We start from the raw sequence: 20,627 nt of genomic DNA, 5'->3' as shown, positions 1-20,627 counted from the left end.
CTACAAACTTCATTCACCAGAAATTCTCAAATAAAAGTCAGGAGTTAAAATGTTTAATCGAGGCCTTGAACAACTAAATTAGCAGTATCTGTCCAGTGACTGCTGTCGAGGTCAAAGCCCCTCCTCTTCCGGTGGACTTCCTAAAAGGCGCTATTTGACAATTCACGGTATATTCCTTTAATGACGGTTGGCACTGAGGATTCCCATCGGCCTGATTCCATTTCAGGAAAAGCCAGTGATTTCAGGTCCATTGAATTGCGTGTCAAATCTGTGTGAGCACAGGCTGCAACACTTCCTGCCGCACTCGGCTCTGCTCAGCTGTCCGGACCGGCCGGGACTGGCCTCCGTCCCACGGTTCCCCTGCTGTCTTAGCTTTTCTCAACTTGCTTGTGTCTTTTTCCACCTCCCTCCACAGCTTGGCCTCTCAGTCCAGCTTGGCAGGGAGGAGGGCCTCTGCTGGTACTGTACTCTCTACACTTCAGCTCCAGCAGGCCGCTTTTCCAAAATATGTGCTGCACAAAAGAGCCTCGGCACAGTTTCCTACTGCAAATCAAGACTGTGGAAACATGAATTGTCCTATCTGGCACACAGGGTTAGTGTAGGATACAATAAATCAACTAATCTGTTGGTACTTATATTACGTGGTCATATTTCTGTATGTTTTTATAGTACTAGCAATAAAAACGCTTCAAAGTGATCGTGTCCCGAGGATCACCTGCTTCATTTTTCATTTTTAGGTGAACTGTTCCTTTAAGTTACAAACGGTTAGTTATGTGCATCACATAGTTGAGGAAGTGTCTGCTCGAGTAAATCCGTCTGATCGGAATGTAAATGAACATGTTGGTCCTCAGAAAAGCAGAGCATGTAGGTTTTGGGAAACCCAGCAGCATCTTATCACAGCACACCGTAGCCGAGCGTCTGCCTCTGGCTGCGCTCGCTGTGTTGTTAGCGCTCGGGGGCAGCCCGCCGCTCTCGCCTTCATCACTGTCACCGGCCCGCTGACTCTGCCGTTTTCACTCGCCATAACAACGACACCCCGTGGCACCGCCATCCATCTACCTGCGCTGGCCTGGGCCACAGCGTGCAGGTTTGATGAAGTGGGCACGGCGAGAGACAGACTGAGCTCTGCTGGCGAGGGAGGGGTGTGTGTGTGTGGGTGTGTGTGTGTGGACAGAGGATAAAGTATAGGAGGGAAGGAACATTTGTATGTAACACAGCAAGAGTGCACGAGTTTAAGTGTGTCGGAGATGGAGCGAGGCAGCGAGCACATTTGAGCGCCGCAGACCCAGATCGCCTGAAGGAGCAGCATCTCGAATTCCCCTCTCAGTCTGCCAGTAATTGAGGGAATATTAGAAATACAGCGCTGCAGATGGCTCATGATATGACATATTAGAACACACCCGAGGGGCGAAAACGCAGTAATTGGGAGCTCCAAATTGAGACCGACCGTGTCGAGCTGTGGGGGAGACGAGGGGGGGGACGAGCTGACGGCGTGAAAGAGGCGAGCCGCAGTGCAGCGTCAACAGGCGGTGTCAGCCTCAGTGACAGCTTCGACTCAGCCTCCAGCCAGCGGAGGAGGAGGAGGAGGAGGCTGATCAAAGAGTCGAGGCAGGTAGAAGCACAGACGCTGACTGACATGGAAGCTTTGTGGCACATGACTTCGTCCCGAGCTTAATGAAGTGCTGGAGTGTGTTCTCCTTCAGACGGGCATCACACTTTCACAACTTGTTTGACTCCGGCGTTTACTTTTAGAGCCGTATCACATCGGGAAAATCCCACTCGTTTGCAGTTGTAACAAAGACGTCCACGGCTCACGTGGCCGGAGCGTCCTGACTGTGGCCCAAACTGCACTGATGTGAGGAGGAAGCAGGCCTTAGCAGGACTCGTCTTCTGTCAAGTCCACATCGCTTGAGGCACAGGAATTTAAATTTGGATTTGCTTCATCCTTCACGAGAAAAGTGTCCGATCACAGTTTGGGTTTTCAGAATAACAGCATTAAGGTATCAGTTACCCAGTTTGTTAGCGGGAGACATGATGCAAACCAGCTCCTGGAAGAGGACCCACACATGCAGAGCTGTTAGAGGTGGACGGAGAAGACAGATGTTGGTGTCACATTCAGCAGTTTCTGCATCTGTTATGGGAGTAACACCAGAGAAAGGTTTGAGTCTGCTCCACAGACGGCTCACCTGGTGGGCCGACAGCTACCAGTCCAGCTTACCTGTGGGCCCGTGTGACTTCTTTTAGAAGCTCCGTTTTGCTGATGATTGTGCGATGTGAACCGACCGCGCTGCTGTACGGGCTGCATGGCTTATGGACTGCGTGTGCTTCTGTTTGTTTCATGTGTGCTTGTTCTCCCTGTGCTGAAGTCCACCCACGTCGGCCTGGTTGAGCTTTGGCGAAGGCCAGCTTATCCTGGTGAAAGGCCGCTTCATGTCCACCTGCATACGCCTGATGCTTTGATCTGACCGCGGCCGTTCCTCGAACTCGCCGCAGCATTGGCTGTTTCATCCCTGCAAACTGTCCAGTGAAGGTCTGCTGTCCTGTGCTGCTGAAGGATGTCCTCCATCCTGTTCGTAGTCTCACTCTTTTTGTTTCCTCTTCTTTGCAGGCCGGTGGGTCACATACCGCAGGGCGCCGCACTGACAGTCAACACAAACCCCAACGTCAACATCAAGTCCGAACCCGTCTCGCCAAACCGCGACCGCAGCACTCCCATCTCCACAGGCGGGGGAGGCGGAGGCGGGACAGGAGGCCAGGGTCAAGTCCAGGGACAAGGCCTGGTGACGGTCGCCTACCCGGCTACCCTGCGCCTGGACGTGGGAGGTCAAGGCCGCTCGCCGGTCGACAGCCTCAGCAGCAACGGCAGCTCGTATGAGGGCAGTGACCGGGACGACGGCGCCCAGGGACGAGGAGGGGGTCCAGACTTTCACCACCAGGCCAGCGGCGGCGGGGCCCAACAGCCCGCCACGGTCCTCCTGCGGCCCTCATCAGCCGAGCCCCAGGAGCAGGACGGGACCAACGTCAAGAGAATGAGACTGGACACCTGGGTCACATGAAGAGACGGCCAGAGAGGGACGGACGGACGGATGGAGGATGGAGATGTGTACTTGTGGCTTGTGTACATGCCCCCACCAGCCCTGATGCCCCCCGATCTCCTTCCCCACACACACACACACACACACACACACACACACACACACACACACACACACACACAGTAACCTGCTGTAACCTACCTGTCCAGGAAAACATGCAGACAACACAAGCATGCTAACACACGCTCATGTGGCACGTATGGAAACTGACACACACACACACACACACACACTTGTATGACAATGTGCACACACCTTTGAACTCTTTGACTCACACACAGACAAAACCCCGAGGGGTTGAGCCACCAAACCAGGGATTATTTATCATGTTGGACTTTATTCAGCTGTCTTTGAGCAGACGAGTTTCTCACGAGGCCGCAGCGGCCAGTAAAATCCTCAATTTGGCCACTTGGACGATTTGACCCGCCGGCCGCAGGCAGAGCCGACGTGCTGCTGGTCTCGCGGCCGGTCTCCCACCCTCACGTCCTGACTGTGTGTTTGTGAGCGGAGTCAGGCCGCCACATGGCGGGGCTGCGCGGCTTCGCTTCCGGTTCTTGTTTCTTTTGTAAGAAGCCGGTTTGGGCCGTTTTGCTCTTTTTGTTTTTTAAAGTGTGGAGTTTTGTCCTTCTGTCTTGATTGTTGATCTTTAGAGTTTGGGGATTCGTTTTGAACACAAAGACACTAAAATAAAAATAAATAATAATAATTTAAAAAAAGCTCGCCTCCCTCCCTCCCGAGCCGAGCCGAGCCGAGCCGGAGTCCGCGTCTACGGGCCGCGGGTCTGAAGTGGACCTGATCTGTTGAAGGGGTGAGAGGCTGCTTTTCTTTGAATCAGGGACGAGCTGCGGCAGCTCAGCCACACATGACGCGGCTGGTCAACTACGGATGCTGAGAAAGGCGCGCGCGTGTGTATGTGTGCGTGCGCGCGCGGGTTTGTTACCTCAGTGATGCGGTCAAGTGTTGGCGGTCAGTTTGAACACACACCTGCGATGCACGCGGCCGACGTTGTTTTTGTGAAGCGACTCGTGTTTGGCGCAGAGGGCGGAGGTGACGTGTACATAAGCAATCTGTAACCTTTGTGGCTTCTGTGTGACGGAGACGAGCTGATCTGAGGGTGCAGATGAAACACGCGCATACATTGAAACAGCTTCCGGCGGTAGCGAGGGCAGCTCTGCCTCTGGGGCCGGGGGCTTCAGCAGACGACAGGGATTGTACATATGAAGTCTATATTCAGCAGGATGTCCCCTAAGGAACGAGAGAAAAAGCAAACGCGTTGATTCTCAGTGGATCGCTCCTCTTTTTTATTGTTATTTATGCGTGTACATAAAAGTGTAATATGACGACAAGCCAAGAGAGGGCGCTGCAGAGGCGGAAAGGGAAGACGTAGCCGTGGCGACTCGGACTGTTTTCAGTGAGCGATGGTCAGGACTCTGTCACTGATGGAGCGCACTTTACCTGAACCCCCCAACCCCCACCTGCACCCACCCCGAGCCCTGACACCTTAACACACACCTGCCCCGTGGACACACACACACACATACACACACAGGTTAGACTGATACACGAGTACATCTCTGCACTTTTTATTTATTTAATCCTACAAATTGTGTTGTAATTTAGTTAATTTGATCAGAGCTCCCTTTGCAGCCGTAAACATTTGTGGTGGCTCACTGGCTGCCCGTTTAAAAATGAATTCAGGTATTCAGGTTCATTCAGGTATTCAGGTTCAGGTGATCTGAAATGCTCAGATGCTGCAGAAAAACGTGCTCATAAGACGTTATGGTGGCAGGAAGTAAAAGGTTAGAAGAAGTCTTTCTAAAGCTTGAGTGGCACATTTAACTCACTGAAATGATTTTTAATAGTGAAATCACTCACAGAGTAATGACTCAGCTGAAAAGTTTGGCTAAAAACGCTGAATCACTCGTTCATCTTTCCATCTACGATCAGTTTGTCCCCTGTTGGCCTAAAACTAATGTTAGCAAACATGGCGACTACTTAATGTTAAGTAAAGTGTTGTTTTCCAGCCAAACTCCGCGTTGCTGTCCTGTTAAGAGCCACGTGCGCCCGTCACTGTCATGTGACGTGGAGGCAAAAAAAACCAAAAACCGTGAAGGTTAAAGACGTGAGAGAAGTCATCTCTGCGACAGGAGGCAAAGGGTGAGTCAGGGTTTAGTGGGTCGGTTTTAGAAACAAATTCATGTATTTATTTATTTATTTGTATTATTTTCCCCTGAAAGCCCTCTGCAGCCTCCGTCCATTTGCTCGTTAAAAGCTTTGGAGGCAGTTTGGGTGTCGTTTGGCGCTAAGCCGGAGGCTTCAGAGCGAGTCTTGATCCTTTAATGACTACCTCCCAAATCCAACGCAGCCGCCACGTCCTCCTCGTGGACAGGCCCTCCTCACGCCCCTGTCGCCCCTGTCACTCACTCACTCACCCGCTGTGTTTCCCTGCCTCTCTGGGAGGTTAGTCTCACACACACTCACACACACTCACACACACCGTCCACACTGCAGGTGTCAGCACTGAAATGAGTCAGCTGATGCTGGGGGTCGTTTTGTTTCTTTAAGGGAAACTCCCGTCTCCTCACTTCCCCCTTTTCTCCCCCTCCGTCTGTCGTCCCCCCCCGTGACGAGTCTGTGCGTCGGCGTTGCTTTTCTGAGCGCGTGGCAGACCGAACGTGAATCCCATCCTTTGACTGTTAGGACTGTTGTTCCCTGAGCTTCGAACAAAAAAAGAAAAAGCCGTGGACCCCGGGCAGGAGGCCGTAGGCTGGCCTCGAACGGGGACTCTCAGGAGTTCCAGTGGTTGCATGTTCTGTAGAGCAACACTAGGGGTCGCTGTAATCACGAAACACAAAGACAATCGTGCTGAGGAATAGTTTTAAGAACCTGCACCCCCCACACCTGTTGAAAGCGGTTCTTCTTGCTCCTGTATACTGATGTTTAGAGCTCACTTTCCAGTGTTAATTTGTGCTGGTGACAGTCTGTTTTTAATTGTTCTCTGAGCATTGATATTATTATTATTCTTATTATTATTATCATCATGACCACAGCCTCCCCTGATGGTCGTGATGGTATAGAAATCTGCGTTTTGTTTTTCTTTGTGTAGGTTAGGCATCTTGTTTTATTTGGATTTTTATTTTATGATATAAAAATATTCTATAAATATTTTTTTTTCTGTTTTGGGGATTTGTTTTCCTTTTTTCTTCAAAAAGGGTGTTACTAATGTTGCACGATTTTTATGACATGAAACAAACCACACAAGCATAGCGATGTTAGTGCACGTGTGGCTGCGGACGGAGACGCCGAGCGAGTCCACAAACTGCTTCAATGCTGCAACTTTCGAGTCCAATGTACAAAAAACCTCTCAGTCCACGCACACGTGGAGGGAGGGGCAGGGCGGCGGCGGCGGGGTGGGGTCAGCGTGACACGTCTAACTTATATCTGACCAGACACAATGATGTCAATGCATGAGCGTTTAAAAACAAGCCAAGAGTGAATCATGTTATAGGAAATAAGATGTAATATGGACACAAATATTCATCACACAGAAATATGTTTAAGGAAAAAAAAAATGAAATTGAAGAAAAAAGTTTAAAATAAATTATAGCTAATATATTGTGTTCGGCTAGTCTGCTTTTTTTGTTGTAAAGATACTTTTTTGTTGTTTTTGGAGAATGATATACAATTTGTGTATATTTTCATAAATAAAGTATGCACTGATATGTTATTACAAATTCTATACTGCTTTTACAAAAAAGTGTTTGTTATTGTACCAAAGTATCCATTGGTCCCCTCTTACCCTCCTGCCCTTTTTGCGTATGTTTTAACGTATTTTATATATTAAATAGACAAGTTGACCTACAGAAAGGTTTGAGTTGGTGTCTTTCATTTTGTGTCCGTCTGCTTGCAGTTTCATGCTGCCACCACTGGATGGCGCTCCAGTGTTTGGTGTTGGTGCTGTTTGCACTGCAGGACACGAGCTGCGGGGATGCAGAGGAAGCTGCTCAAGGGTCAAGAATTTCAGTTTCCAAAATGTTCAAATGTTTTTCAGGAAAATGATTGTTTAAAAGCTGCGTGTGTGAGGAGTCGGTGGAGGTTTAGCTTCTTTGGTGACCTCAGTGGACCCAGGATGTAAAGAAAAACAGGAAGCTGTGCAAATTAACCGCGATGTTTAACTCCGACAGAGATATTAACGGAGTGATGTTTTATTCACCGACTTCCTTCCACACTCGCTCACCTGCTCCTGGAAGTTACAGCAACAGGAAATGAAACTCATCTTCAGCCTGAATAAGTTGCAGATTTCGTTTTGGGAGGATGTAAGTACACAGTTTAACAAAATGTATGACAAAGGTTGAGCCGTTTTAATGCAGAAATGTTACTTATTATGTCTTTATAGCCTGGATTTGTGTCCTCCGTGAAGCGCAGGACTGCAGAACATCTCGTCCTTCATGATGACCCCGTTTTCTTTACGTCTTTTCCTTTGTGTGTTTCCAAGGAGCAACTGCAGCGTCACGTTTCCACGTCGCCAGGAGCAGTTGGCTGAGGACGGGCGGCGAACCCGGGAATGAGCGAGCTGACCGTCAGCTGCCACGGTCAGCTGGTCCAGCTCACGTCTCAGACAGACACACACACTCCTGGCTCAACAGGCTGCTAATAATAACCACACACTCAGATGTCCACCTGGACAGTCCAGCCACTGTCTGTCCAGCAGCCACCCTGTCTCTCCTGCCAGGGAGCGATGAAGGCCGCCTGTTTTCTCAGGATGGTTAAAACACGAGCGTGTGTGTGAAGACCTTGTGTTTCCAGGCTCAGACTCGGCTTCCGCGTCGTGCTGCGGGGTCGGCGTGAAGCCTCCCCGTGACTGAGCAGGTTTTGTTGTCGTGCTGACTTGTTGTCTGTGTGCTTTGCGGCTGCTGAGACATGGAGGACAGGATGTGAGTCGTCCTCTGTGTGGTCGTGGGTGTGGCCCGTCTGCCAGCACACGTCTAACCTCATTTAGACACTGATTGGATTATGGTGTGGCGTGCAGGCAGACGCACACACCAACACGGGGACCAAACCCCCCTCAGCTGAATCCGTTCAGCTCGAGAAAAACACTCCGAGCAGGTTTGAATCCACTGCTGCACACACTCGTTGTTAATGTCAAATAATCTAATCTTGAATTAAAGTGAGCCTGACTCAGTCTGAATGGTCTGAACAGGCCTGGCAGCTGTCAACCAGCTGTGTTTCTTCACTTCCGCAGTTCTCTTTCCTCCTCCTGTGTTTGGTTATGTAACGTTTGGTTGTGTGGGCGCGAGCTGGATGTTCACTTCACTTCACTTCAGTTCATCTCTGTGTTGCTGTTGTTATTTCACGTGGGATCCTTCCTGGGTGTGACGCCCACCTTCTGCCCGGCTGTAAAAGATCTCAAATGAGAAGGTTCCTCGGTTTTAGAGGTTTAAAACTGGTGAGGGGCCTTTCAGGTTCGTTAGCTGCGGTGAAAGACTCCACACTCCACACTCCTCACCCCCGCACACAAGGCTCGAGGTCAAACCGGGAGTCGGGTTGCTCTTTTATCTTCAGATCGAGAGTCAAATCTGCATGAGACTCGTTAAGTGTGAGCCAGTATTAAAACGGAAAGCTCGAACATGCAGCTCACAACCTTCACTGAGGATTAGAGTTTTTATTTTCCACTCTCGAGTCTGACCTGCAGCTGTCAGGAGCAGATTGCACACTGCGGTGCAACTTCTGCTCTATTTTGATACGAGCCGATGACCTGACAGGCAGGCTTTGGATGCTGATCACAGAGACAGACACGAGGCAAGTCCTGTTTGGTGCTGCGACCGATGACCCACGAGGCTCAGGAAAAACATTTTGTGGGTTTCAGTTGCTTGTTCGTCGCGTCTTCAGTGCAGCTTGCATGTAGCGCATGTCAGAAAGTGAAAAGTGTCATCAGAGTAACATCCTCACAGTGAAGCACTGCTGGGTGTCTCATGCGCTCATATTTGTGACAGGGGAAGTAAACTGATTAAAAAGGTGAAAGTTTGACCCACACAATCACAACTTCCACTCTGTCCTTTGATTGTTGGCCAGGTTTTCATAAATTTACTGCAGCCATTCAAGATTCGAGACCTTTATTGTCACTGAACAGTTGCCTGTACAACGAAATTAGACAGCAGGGCCACGAAGGTGCAAGGTCAAAGTGTCAAGTGACGAAGTCCTCCAGGAGGAACTCTTTCCACTGCACAACCTCCGCGAGCACCACCCTCAGGCCAAAATGCAGGGGCGTGTCCAGACTTTTTTGACTGGGGAGTCCTTAGTGGGGCACTGAAGTATTCTCTCACAGCTTATACACCACACAGACAAAAGTATCCAGACACGCCTCTTTATGGGGCTGTTCTTCAGGCTTTGGGCTCGGCCCCTGACCTTCAGTGAAGGGAAATCTTAATGCTTCAGCTCACCAAGACATTTTGGACAATGCTATGCTTCCAACTTTGTGGCAACAGTTTGTTGAAGGCCCTTTTCTATTCCAGCATGACTGTGCCCCAGTGCACAAAGCAAAGCTCCATAAAGACATGGTTGGATGAGTTTGGTGTGGAAGAACTTGACTGGCCCACACAGAGCCCTGACCTCAACCCCATCCAACACCTTTGGGATGAACTGGAACGGAGATTGTGAGCCAGGCCTTTTGGTCCAACATCAGTGTGTGACCTCACAAATGCTCTACTGCATGAATGGGCACAAATTCCCACAGAAACACTCCAACATGTTGTGGAAAGCCTTCACAGAAGAGTGGAAGCTGTTAGAGCTGCTGAGCTGTCTGTGTGTTTACAATGAGACGTCATTAAAGTCCCTGTCGGTGTGATGGGCAGCTGTCCCAATACTTTTGTCTACATGGTGTATGTAGACAAATGCCTTAATGCCTTTTCTGACATTATGGGGACCTGAAGAAGGAGAACCCAGCTCCTCCATCATTCACACCAGTGACATCAGCAGTAAATCAATGGAGACGGGATGACGAATGGCAGATGGCCATCAGGACACACATGCGCACACACACACACCACACAAAGAGCTGAAAGTGGTTTACGTCTCTCCTAATGGACTCGTGCAAACACACCTCCCCCCCCGTGATAATCCAGAGGCCATTGATCACAGCTGGGCCACTGAAGCGTGCTGATACCCAGCGTGTCTTAAGTGAAACTCTGTGGCAACTGTTTTCAACCTAAATTTTGTTTAGAGATCAATGACTTCAGGAGCTCAAAATGAAGACGAGCAGACGTGTTTCTTACTCGCAGTTTGTAAGAAACTGGAACTCGGTTTGAACAGACGGGACACATGCTTCTGTTCAGATATTCCTCTCACTGCGCCGATTAGATTCATTAACAAGTTTGCCAAGTTGTGTGTGAGTCGGGGAGCTTGTTAGTGAAAACTGGGCCGTAAACACGTGCTGTTGATGGTCGGTTTGACCCTCAGTGACAGCCTGCTGCTCTGTGAAGCTGCCAAAGAATATTATGATTCAGGTGGCCATTAAAAATGATTTAGTGCTAACCAGTAATGCCAAATGTGCCAAATGCATGTCTCAAAATTTGAGTTCTGTGTCAGGCTAACTTTTAACTACACAATCGCTGGTGTATTTTTAAAATATCAGGCTCCCTGGATGCTCATAGACACTCTGTTGCTTTAGACAGCCTTATTAGTTAAAGCCAAACTGACTTTAATTAACTCTTAGCTAAAATACAAAACGTAAAAGTGCTTTTTGGCCCCTCGCAGGCTGTGACTGAAAACATTACAGAAGGATCCCGACAGGCTTTGTTAGAGAGCAAATCCCTTTTTGTTCAGGCAGAAACGTGTCGCTCAGGGAGGTCAGTGAGGAGGTCAGTGAGGAGGTGAGGAAACGCCAGCAGCTCACCTGACGAGATGTCGAGGAGAGACGCCTCTCCGAGCGACACCTGTCTTCAGCATGATCTGATTTTTTCTTCTACATTTATTTTAATGCATATTCAAAACTGAAACAACATAAAATATTTTATTACTGGCAGACAGAGACAGAGTATGTGTTCATCATCCTGAATCTCACTTTAATATTAAATCAGTTTTTGTCTTATTTGCTGCTGCTCTCCTCTCGATAAAGATCTCCTTATCACACTTCGTGATCGTGTGGTCTCGGGGAAGGGGACGCCTATTGATAGGCAGAGAATAGGAACATGCCAGACAGCTGCCGTAATGCCATTCCAGCACTGCAGCCTGCCCACAGTGAATACGACCGGCTGCAGTTTCCTTCCTCGCTGAATGTCTCATCGGGCACATTTGGGCTGTGAGGAGGCGGGCAGCAGCTAAAATAGCCTTCATTGTTCGGGAAACTCAAAATGAATGACAAGGATGGGGAGGGTGGTGTGAGGTGTGGGGGGGGTGGGGGGGGGGGGGGGGTGAGGGTGGATTCAGTGGAGATGAGGTCACGCATTGTTCCCTGTTTTCGGACTTTCTTCCTCGTGGGACGGCTGTTTGCTTGTGCAGGCCCCCGTGCTGCTTTGTTAGCTTGTCTGCTTTGAGCTCAGCGAGGCTGGCTGGGATGCTGCCAAGCCCAGACACACACACAGACACACACACACACACACACACACACACACACACACACACACACAGCTTCACAGCCCTTCTCAGTGAAAACCCCAAGGGAAACAAAGATGGAAGTTGCTAGAAGGCAGCAAGCAGCTGGTTTCTTGACCTTCTCTTGGGGGTGTAACTGCATCCCGATTTTAGAAGAAGAAACCATCACTAACCAGTTACCCTCGATTTGTGAGAGAATTTTAGTTTGCCAGTTTAGTTTCCACTGCTGATGCTCGACTCCCTCTGACTTCCACTTCACTGCTCTCCACAATGAAAAAGCCTGCCGGATTTGTCTCGTGTTATACAGTCGTGTGCTAGTGGAACACACTCTGGAGGAAATGACAAACCTGTAAAATAAAGTGATACGTTTGTCCTAAAACGATAACACAACATTAAAGATCTTCTGTGAAGCTAACCTGGGTAATGTTGATGCGTGAGGTGTGTTGTGCAAGTTAGTAATAAAACATTCAAACACAGAGACTCAGTAATCAAGTAATCAATCTACTGTTTATTTTGGACTGTAAATGTACCACAGCAAAAACTCGATGGCTGGAAATAAAAAGTCAGTTTCAGGCCAGTCAGATACAGACATAACTTGTCAAAATTGGCTTTTATCATTAACTCGCCAAACAGTCGTTCACTCTGTGTAGGTAAAACATGCAAAGAGGTTGTCCAGCGCAGTGACTCCCACCCTCCTGCTCTCATTGATTTCCATCAGTCAGTGAAAATCAGATTAGGTGGCAATCAATAAACGCTTTGACTTTCAGATGACATTCTTTGTTCTGTCCTCATGCTGTTCTCTCATGCAAACACGCCACACCTTCTTCCACTACATGCACACAGTTTAAACAATTAGAAGAAAAAATGGCGAGTCAGGTAGGTCTGAAACAAGGCGGGCGCTCGGTGTCTTTAAGTGGCACATTGGTGGTTAGCGTCGCTGAGGTGCCCACCCAAGGCACGACTTACTCTATGGAAAACTAACACTCATCAAGTCTAAAACTTGTCTGACTCAAACTTCTCACCACGTTTCATACTACTTCCTCCCCAGATGACCAGGATTCAGCCTCAGCTTCAGACTCCTCAGAATGGACGAGCTCACCCTCAGCAACATTTCTACTCAACACCTGCTTGACGCCTGAAAGCATCTGCTCCTGCTCCTCCTTGATGACCACGGCTTCAGAATAGTCAGTATCTACACTGGACTTCCAGTTAGCATTCGGGTTTTCCAAATCCCCCCATACCAAGTTGTCGGCGAACCCGAGACTCTGATTGGTTTGCTCAGCTGGTTCGTTACTGGCATCGTCTGGTTGATAGGTGGCCCCGGTCTCCAAGGAGGACACCCAGAAGTCATTCTTTACACCAGAGCTGAAGAAACCTTGGAGGCTGGTGTCTTTGCCGTTTGTGTTCAATACTTCTGCTGAGTCTTTAACCACAAAGATATCATTTTCATCGGGCACGCTGCCGGGACAGCTCTCACGGAGATCCTCTCCATGTGTCCAAACGCCTCCATCGTGGTGGAGATCCTTTTCAGTGGATTCAGGCACATTATTACATTCATCATAGGCTTCATTCTGATCTCTGATTTCAAAGTCCTCATTTGGGTTCTCCAGAACTTCCCATTCAGCTGTCTCTGGAACTTCCCGACAGACTGCAGCCTCTTCAATGAGATGTTCTTGAGATACACTGGATGCCTCTACAGGTGCAGCCTCCTTCATCTCAGCCACATCCAGCAGGGTTTTCTGATCTGCTGTTAGCTGTAACACAGAGCTGTTGATTTCTTCCAAATCCCTAAAGCCGGAGTGATCTTCTGTTACATCAGCATGCGTCACCGTGGACACATTGTGTTCATCCTCCTCCTCTCTTTTTTCTGGAGCTTCTCGATCTTCATGCTGGACCTCCTCATCAGCTGGAGTGTCTGTCACTGACAACTCACTGAAGCACAGTTTGTCATGTGGTTGTTCTGTAATTGTAGTGGAAGGTGTGAGTTCCGGGTTTGCTCTCAGTTCCGGTTTCACACAGGACGGCGTGTCCTCTGGTTTTGCAGCCTCCTCTTCCTCCGTCATTTCTTCGATGGGCTTGCGCTGTGGATGTAGCAGCTTCTCACTCTCACAGTCCTGCTGCTGTGTGAAGTGAGCTCTGTAGCTGTCTGTGGCTAAGTTTTCTAGCTCCTGTTCCACAAGTCTGTCGGTCTCCAACTCCTCCTCGAAGTCCACGTTTGAGGGCACCGCGGCTTTGATAACTTCTTCGGTTTCTTCATCCAAATGTCCCTCGCTGACTTCCCTGATCATTTCCTCTGCATTGTCCTCAGTATGAGTATATCCCAGATGATATTCCTCATCCAGTGCCTCCTCTTCTTCACACAGATCTTCCATCGTTCCAAATCTCTTTGACTTGTCTTCATCCCACGTTCCAGGTCCCGCCTCTCCGATCTTCTTTTCCTGTTCGCCTTCACTGGACTCGCTCTCATCCACGTGTGATGCCTGAGTGTTGCCGTCAGTCTCGTCGCTTTTGTATCGAATCAGAGGGCGAGTGTCGGCGAGGGTGTTGTCCTGAGCGTAGCTGTCGCTCTCCAGCTCGGTCCTCCATGACACTGAGACGTTTTGAGAATCCTCCTCTTCATCATCTTCTTCATTGTCTGGAAGCTGTTCAGGCTGTTGGTCTGATGTTACATGCAGTTCTTCGCCATCTCTTTGTGTTTCCGTCACCTGGTGATTTTGCTGTGTGTCTGTAGCAAAATCCTGCCTAATTTCTCTCTCTTGTTCTCTCGTCGATATGTCCTCCTCTGGCTCAGCGTGCTGTCGTTTTTCTTCATGCTTTTCTACGCCGTCTTCTGTCTTCAGATCAACCTTCCTTTCTATAACACTGTCCCACGTGTCCATCTCTTCTCCATCAGGGTACAACTTTTCCTCAACATCCATCTCATTTGTTCCTACTATGGCACCACTGATTTCTTGCCTCAGCTCCACTTGTCTTACCTCCTTTGAGATGTTTTCATCTCCGCTGAAATCCGACTCTTTGTTGAAGCCGCTTTCTTCATGCTCATATTCGGACACTGGACTGCTCGTCCTGGATTCGAAGTCTGGTTCAATGACCGCCTCGGTTTCCGAATCTGAGGTTTCCTCTTGCACACTCTCTTCTTTTGCCTTTTTGTCCTTATCTAACCATGCATCAACTGGAGCGCGTGGCTCTTGCGTATCTTCTTTTTCAGCGGGTGTGTCGAAAGCCACATCTTTATCAGATCCACCTGGGAAACTGCAGGTTTCCTGTGTCATTCTGTCATGGTCTGATGTGAGCTCGGGTGTGGTGAACTGCCTCACTTCACCGCTGGATGGTGGTTCGATGCAGAGGCCAAACTCAGCCTGATAACTGACAGGTGACTCAGCACCTGGTCTTTCCACATGAGGTTCAGCACCAGCGTTGCTCCAGTCCCCGTCACCTCCTTTGTCCTCCGATGTTTCAGCGAGGGCCTCCTGCTCATCGGGAGGTGACAGAGGCTCAGCATAGGTGACTTTCTCACAAACCTCCTGTGGTCTGAAATTTTCAACAGCTCCATCCTGCACAATTTTAGGATAGGCTGTCTCCCACGCTGCTGACTTTGTTGCATCTTCACGGTCAGGTTTTATGGAAGCCTTTGGAGTTTTGGTGAAGGTTACAGGTTTTACACTCCTGACTGGTGGTGCAGTTATGGCTGTTGGGCCTGTTCCTGTTACTCCACAGGCAGATGAGGGGGAGGTGGTCTTGTGGCCAGCACACAGCTGGGTCTGGTAATTCTTTTTAACCCCTCGAGGACTGAAAACTGCATCTGTGCAGGACAAGAGCAGAGCTCATGAATACACAATGAACTGTAGTAATGACTTGCACCGATGTCTTAGATTAAATATCTACTTAATAATTTCACCAAAGACCCTGCATCCTATAAGATACTTTATATCTCCACACAGCACTGACTAGTATTTTAAATTATCCTTAGTATTTGTACTGTGACAGAGACACCGTAGAGATTCTGCCTCCCCAAAGCATTATTAAAACATATGTTCTCAGTGGAGGTTGGACACTAATGGGGAGATATTGATCGTTATTTCCTTTCACTGGTGTCTAAGTTACTGGAAAGCAAAGCCATATGGCTCAGTAAGCTTTGGGGATGCTCTTAGGTGGCTTGCATTTCAGGATGCAAAGTGTCTACCTCAGCTCCACACACACACACGCACACACACACACACACACACACACACCCTGCCCAATTAGACTAATACAATGACAGATTATGTTAAAAAATGCCCCCCACTCTGAGAGGCTTTTAGTTAGATTGAGTGAAATTACAAAGAAAAGTAAGAATGCAGCCAAGCAGAGTGGAGATAAAGGAGGGGATTTCTGTGAGATCTGAAATCACTGACATGGTGCTGATGAATTAGCTCTGTTTACTGTAATTACCTGTGATGTGAATGTTTCTTGGTTGATTTAACAAAGAGATGTCACCCCTGAGGCTTTCGCTGTCCAGCAAAGCTCTGTAGAGACGGACAACAAGAGAAGCAGGTTACAGTCTGCACGCTGTGATGTTCAGAATTTGGACGAGGCAGAAGCGCCGTCACGATGCTGTGCACAGAGCTGTGGGCGGGAAGAAGAGCGAAGGCAGGAACAGACTGTTGTTATGGTAATGAAGTTAAGGCTCCGTCAGTGAGGGGCCATCTGCAGCACACAAACCTCTGCCATCAATCCCTCACACACACACACACACACACACACACACACATGTGGACTGCATGCTTACAATTAGCAGCATGTTTAGCAGATTCATGTGTTCATTTAGTTGCAAGATCCTGATTGATAAAAAATATCAAGTTTCCTGAGCAGTAAATGACATTGACATTTGTCCTCTAGTTTGACCCCCCCACGCTGTTCTCTGCTGTTATTCTAGACTCCCATAGCTCATAAATCGGTAGCTTCTCCCTGAAGGCTGAGGGTCAATAGTGTGAGGAAGAGGAGGGGGAGAAGGAGGCACCACTGCAGAGCTCCATAATGGCTGAGCTACTCTGTCCGAGACATCCGAGGCTGCTGTTTCAGTGAGGTGACCTTCAGTCCAGACGGATCTTTACTTCTCGGTCTCTCTCAGCGGGCTTTTGCTGGTTACCGAGCAGCAGCGTTAGAATGGGTTGAACTAATTATGTGTGACACTTGAGAGGTGATATTCTGTCATGAGTATGAAACACAACTTGTCTGTCTTACTGATCTCACTAACTTGTTCTGTGGAACCAACGTTGATCCTGACACCAGAAACCAGTTTGGGTCCAGTCGAGTACTTCACTGACTGTACGTATGTACGCATGTTCATTAACATTTCCTCACTATGTTAAGTAACAACGTGATTATGTTTTAATTATAAAAGCATTTGCTGTGGCTGTTTTGATGTTGTTGATGATGATGGCTGCTGAAAATGGTCAGCAAAGTCCACCACGAGTTCCTGCCTTCAAATGACTTGTTTAACCAACAGCCCAAAACCAAATGATGTCCATCTTACAATCACCAAGAAAAACTGCAGGTCCTCCCATCTGAGAGACTGGAACCAAAACATTTTTGTGTGTTCATGCCTAAAAAATGACTAATTATTAATTGATTTCGTAGAACAAGTGCAGAGATGGTGACTGTGGGTTGGAAATCTGTGAGCTGGACCTGAGCGTTAAGGATTGAACACGATCATATGATGAGTTCATCATCCTTAAATTCAAAGGCTGCTGACTCACTCGGCTCCTCTGACACTTCGAACGAGACTGACACCCAAAATGTGTGCTGCCACGCTTTTAACGTGCTGAGATCAACATTAACTGAGGCATTCATCCCACACCTGTCTGACTTCAAACAGGTAAGTTTGCTCTGGTGAAGTTTTAATGCTTTTACATCACAGTGCGAAGCTGAAGTTTCTTCTTCTTCTTCTTCTTCTTCACAGCAACGTGACACATCAAAGCCTCTCTGTCATGAACAGTCAAGGCTGACTTCTAAAACAGAAATCTCCATGTGCGGTTTTATTTTGAACGACGGTGATCAAAACAGTGGTTAGAATGCGTATTTTACCCCCACTGATCACAACACGTGTGATGGGATCCAGCAGGATACAAAGCTGACATGAGCAGAAAGTCAATATCTGCATAAATCAAACAGCGAACCCTGTGCATCCATTTCCTCTGGGACGTCGTGGGAAAAAGAGAAAAATGTTTTTCTGTGAATGGATTGATCACATATTTACAATAACAAGACTACAGTTTACAGACACGGAAAACTGTGTGTTTGTTCCTTCAACACGTGGGTGAGTGTTGAGTGACTCCGTTTCTTTATTTTGGGCTGACTGACAGTGCAGCGTACCTGTACGTCGCTACCTCCAGGCCCAGAGACATCTTCACCTGCAGCAGGCCGCGGTTCTCCAGGAGGAGATGATCGACCTGCTGGCCCAGCTCCGCCTTCTCCGCCTCCAGGCCCTCCAAGTGCTCCTACCAAAACAGGAAGTCGAACAGGAAAAGGAAGCAGCTTGAAGCTTTTTTTCACAGAGAAAAAATAAACCGTCTTGGTGCTGCTGCTGGTTATTTTCTGGGTGCTGTTCAAATGCTGTCCAGAGAATAATAAGGTCTTTATTTCAGCTCTACTCATCTAAATGTTTCCACTGAAAATGATAATACAGCTGCAGACGTTTTCTCACACATTTTAATCACGCTTGCAAACTGTTACAGCCCGTTCAGCCTGGCTGCTGGTCGTCCACGACCGCACTGGGAGGAAGCAGCGCAGTCCTGAAAAGTGTTTCATTTGGGTGCTTCACCTCTCAGCCTTCACTGTGACCCAGAACTAATCCGAGCAGACCCAATTTATGAATGTGTGGTCCTCCCCTCCCTTTCACACCCAAATGTTTTCATTCCATCAGAATATTAAATGAGCACCCACCAGGGGCTTTTCTCCCCTGGGGGGGCGGGCTCACCAACACCCCTTAAAGCTTTCACTGGGACATCTGGCATATCACTAAAGGCCTTGAATATTCGCCAGGAAATCATCACTTAAGACTTCACCAGTCATGTAACCGACATGCAGAAGGACAGCTGTTCACATTCCCCTGTGATTTGTCACTTCATCATTTTGGACTGTGTGTGTTCATGCTATATGAAGCTATGCTAAAGACACGAAAGGCTGTGGGACTGCACATGTCCTGAGCAGGTCATCTTATGAACACTTTCACACAACTTAAGCTGTCAGTTTATTAGTGTACTGTGAATATCTACTTCCTCTAAAAAAGTATATATTCAGTGACTGACTCTGTGATGACACAGATGTGTGTGTATAATATATATGAAGCTTACTGTCAACCGGCACACTAATCAAAGAATCAAGGCCTGGGATGAGTTTTTCCAGGCACCACTTTGGATTGTGGATCAGTTGTTCTTTGAGTTAGCAGAACATTAACTGAGTGTCTCACCTGGAGCTGCTGGATCTCCTGGCTGTGTTTTTGTCCTCTCTGGGCTACAGTCTTCTCCAGATGCAGCCTGACGTCCTGAGCGGAGACAATCTCCTTCTCCAGGGCTTGGAGCCTCAGCTGGCTCTCGCTCTTCTCCTGACCCACTTGGGTTAAACGGCTCTTGGTCTGGTTGAGTGACTCCTCTAGCCGAGCTAACTGCCCCTGATAGGCCTCTGCCGCCTCCTGCCATGCCCTGGTGGTCCTCTGGGAGTACTCCTGACCCAGCTGCAGGAGGTTTGGTGTATGGTTGCCCCTTTGAGCCAGTGCGGGTGGCACTGTGGCTCTGGCCTGTGTCAACTTGGCCTCCAAGTGGGCCACGTCCTCCTGATGGGTTTGAATCAGGTGTCTCATCTCGTGCTCCAGCTGGCTTACCTTCTCCCTCAGCCAGATCTGTGCCCTCTGCTCCTCCTCCAGCTCCCTCCTGCTTTGCTCCAGCTTCATCTTGGCCTTGAGCTGGGCCTGAGCCTCCATCTGCCTCTGCACATCCAGGGTTTGGAGCTCCTCGGTCAGCCTGCCGACCTCCAGCTCGGTGAGGACCCTGTCCCTCCAGGCTGCATCCACCTCCAGCCTGGCCTGCCGCAGCTCTTCCTCCAGACACTTCCTTCGTGTCGAGGCCCCGTGACTGCTGCGCCTCAGAGCTTGGATCTCTTTTGCAAGCAGTGCGTTTTCCTCCTCCAGGAGTTTGACCCGGCTCAGGTAGGTCTCCAGGCGCCGGTTCAGGTTCAGCATCTGGTGCTTCTCCTCACCCAGGTGGCTGTGCTGAGAGGTTTTATGCATTCTGTGGAGCTCCATGTTACAAAACAGAGATATCTTGGCAAACTGAGGCCTCACTCAGAGGTACACTGATTATGATTTGGCAGCCAACTGTGTCTCCGTGTCCAGGACTGAGTCAAGTGAGTGGGGGTTTTTTTTGTCTGAGTGAGGCTCCTGTGAGGCTCCGGTGGTGCGACTGCCAGCTAGAGGCTTCCCTTTCATACTGGAGTTAATGAAGGGGACGGACACATGGATAAGAGGGGAGGAGGCACGGAGAGGGAGGAGACTGAAGGCTGGAGGGGGAGATGGGATGAGGTGGGGGGTGGCGCAGGAGGACTGGAAGAGATGGGAAAAGCCAGAGAGAGACGGTGATGTCATTTCCAGCTTTAACTCTTTCACAGCTGGCATATTTTCCATCTGGGGAAAAACGTCTGCTGAAATTCAGATGTTGTTAACAGGAAATGCAGAGTTGAAGATTAGCAGCCAGACAGTTTGACTGACAGGATGTCACAAGTAAGAAGCCATGAACAGGACAGAGCACAAATCAGGGTGTCCACCAAGATGTCTAAGACCAGAGGCCTCCTCTCTCTGCAGTGCTTTACAGTGAAAAATAAAACACATTAAAACACAAAGAGACTAAAACAAACTCAAATGTAATACAGCAAATTAAATCACCAAAAAGATTTTTGTGGGCTTTAAGA

At 48.6% G+C, this 20,627-nt stretch overlaps 2 protein-coding genes across 9 annotated transcripts in view; one reads left to right on the top strand and one right to left on the bottom strand.

Moving 5' to 3' along the window:
• The window catches only part of mef2d (myocyte enhancer factor 2d), a 79,912-nt gene extending 72,954 nt beyond the window's left edge, over positions 1-6,958 (top strand). For all 8 annotated transcript variants that reach the window (XM_046400824.1, XM_046400820.1, XM_046400826.1 and 5 more), the window contains one exon: positions 2,609-6,958. In XM_046400824.1, coding sequence (XP_046256780.1) covers positions 2,609-3,056 — 448 coding nt within the window. In that variant the 3' untranslated portion in view covers positions 3,057-6,958. The remainder of the gene's footprint in view (positions 1-2,608) is intronic.
• Positions 6,959-11,707: 4,749 nt separating this feature from the next.
• On the bottom strand, positions 11,708-20,218 carry nes (nestin). Its single transcript, XM_046400471.1, has 4 exons — positions 19,135-20,218; positions 18,039-18,163; positions 16,116-16,189; positions 11,708-15,486 (listed from the first exon to the last, which is right to left on the bottom strand). The coding sequence occupies exons 1-4, from the start codon at positions 19,963-19,965 to the stop codon at positions 12,713-12,715; spliced, it is 3,804 nt and encodes a 1,267-aa protein (XP_046256427.1). The 5' UTR covers positions 19,966-20,218; the 3' UTR covers positions 11,708-12,712.
• Positions 20,219-20,627: the final 409 nt, after the last annotated feature.

The sequence above is a fragment of the Scatophagus argus genome, chromosome 9 (genome assembly GCF_020382885.2).
Source record: "Scatophagus argus isolate fScaArg1 chromosome 9, fScaArg1.pri, whole genome shotgun sequence".
NCBI classification, from domain to species: Eukaryota; Metazoa; Chordata; class Actinopteri; family Scatophagidae; genus Scatophagus; species Scatophagus argus.
Note: the sequence above shows the minus strand (reverse complement) of the source record. Positions and strands in the feature narration are given on the sequence as shown.

Excerpts from the sequence above, each read along its gene's own strand:
- nes (XM_046400471.1), bottom strand. The coding sequence starts at position 19,965 with ATGGAGCTCCACAGAATGCATAAAACCTCTCAGCACAGCCACCTGGGT. Across the intron at positions 18,164-19,134 it reads AGGAGATCCAGCAGCTCCAG|GAGCACTTGGAGGGCCTGGA; the intron begins GTGAGACACTCA and ends CTGTTTTGGTAG. Across the intron at positions 16,190-18,038 it reads CTGGAGGTAGCGACGTACAG|AGCTTTGCTGGACAGCGAAA; the intron begins GTACGCTGCACT and ends CCGTCTCTACAG.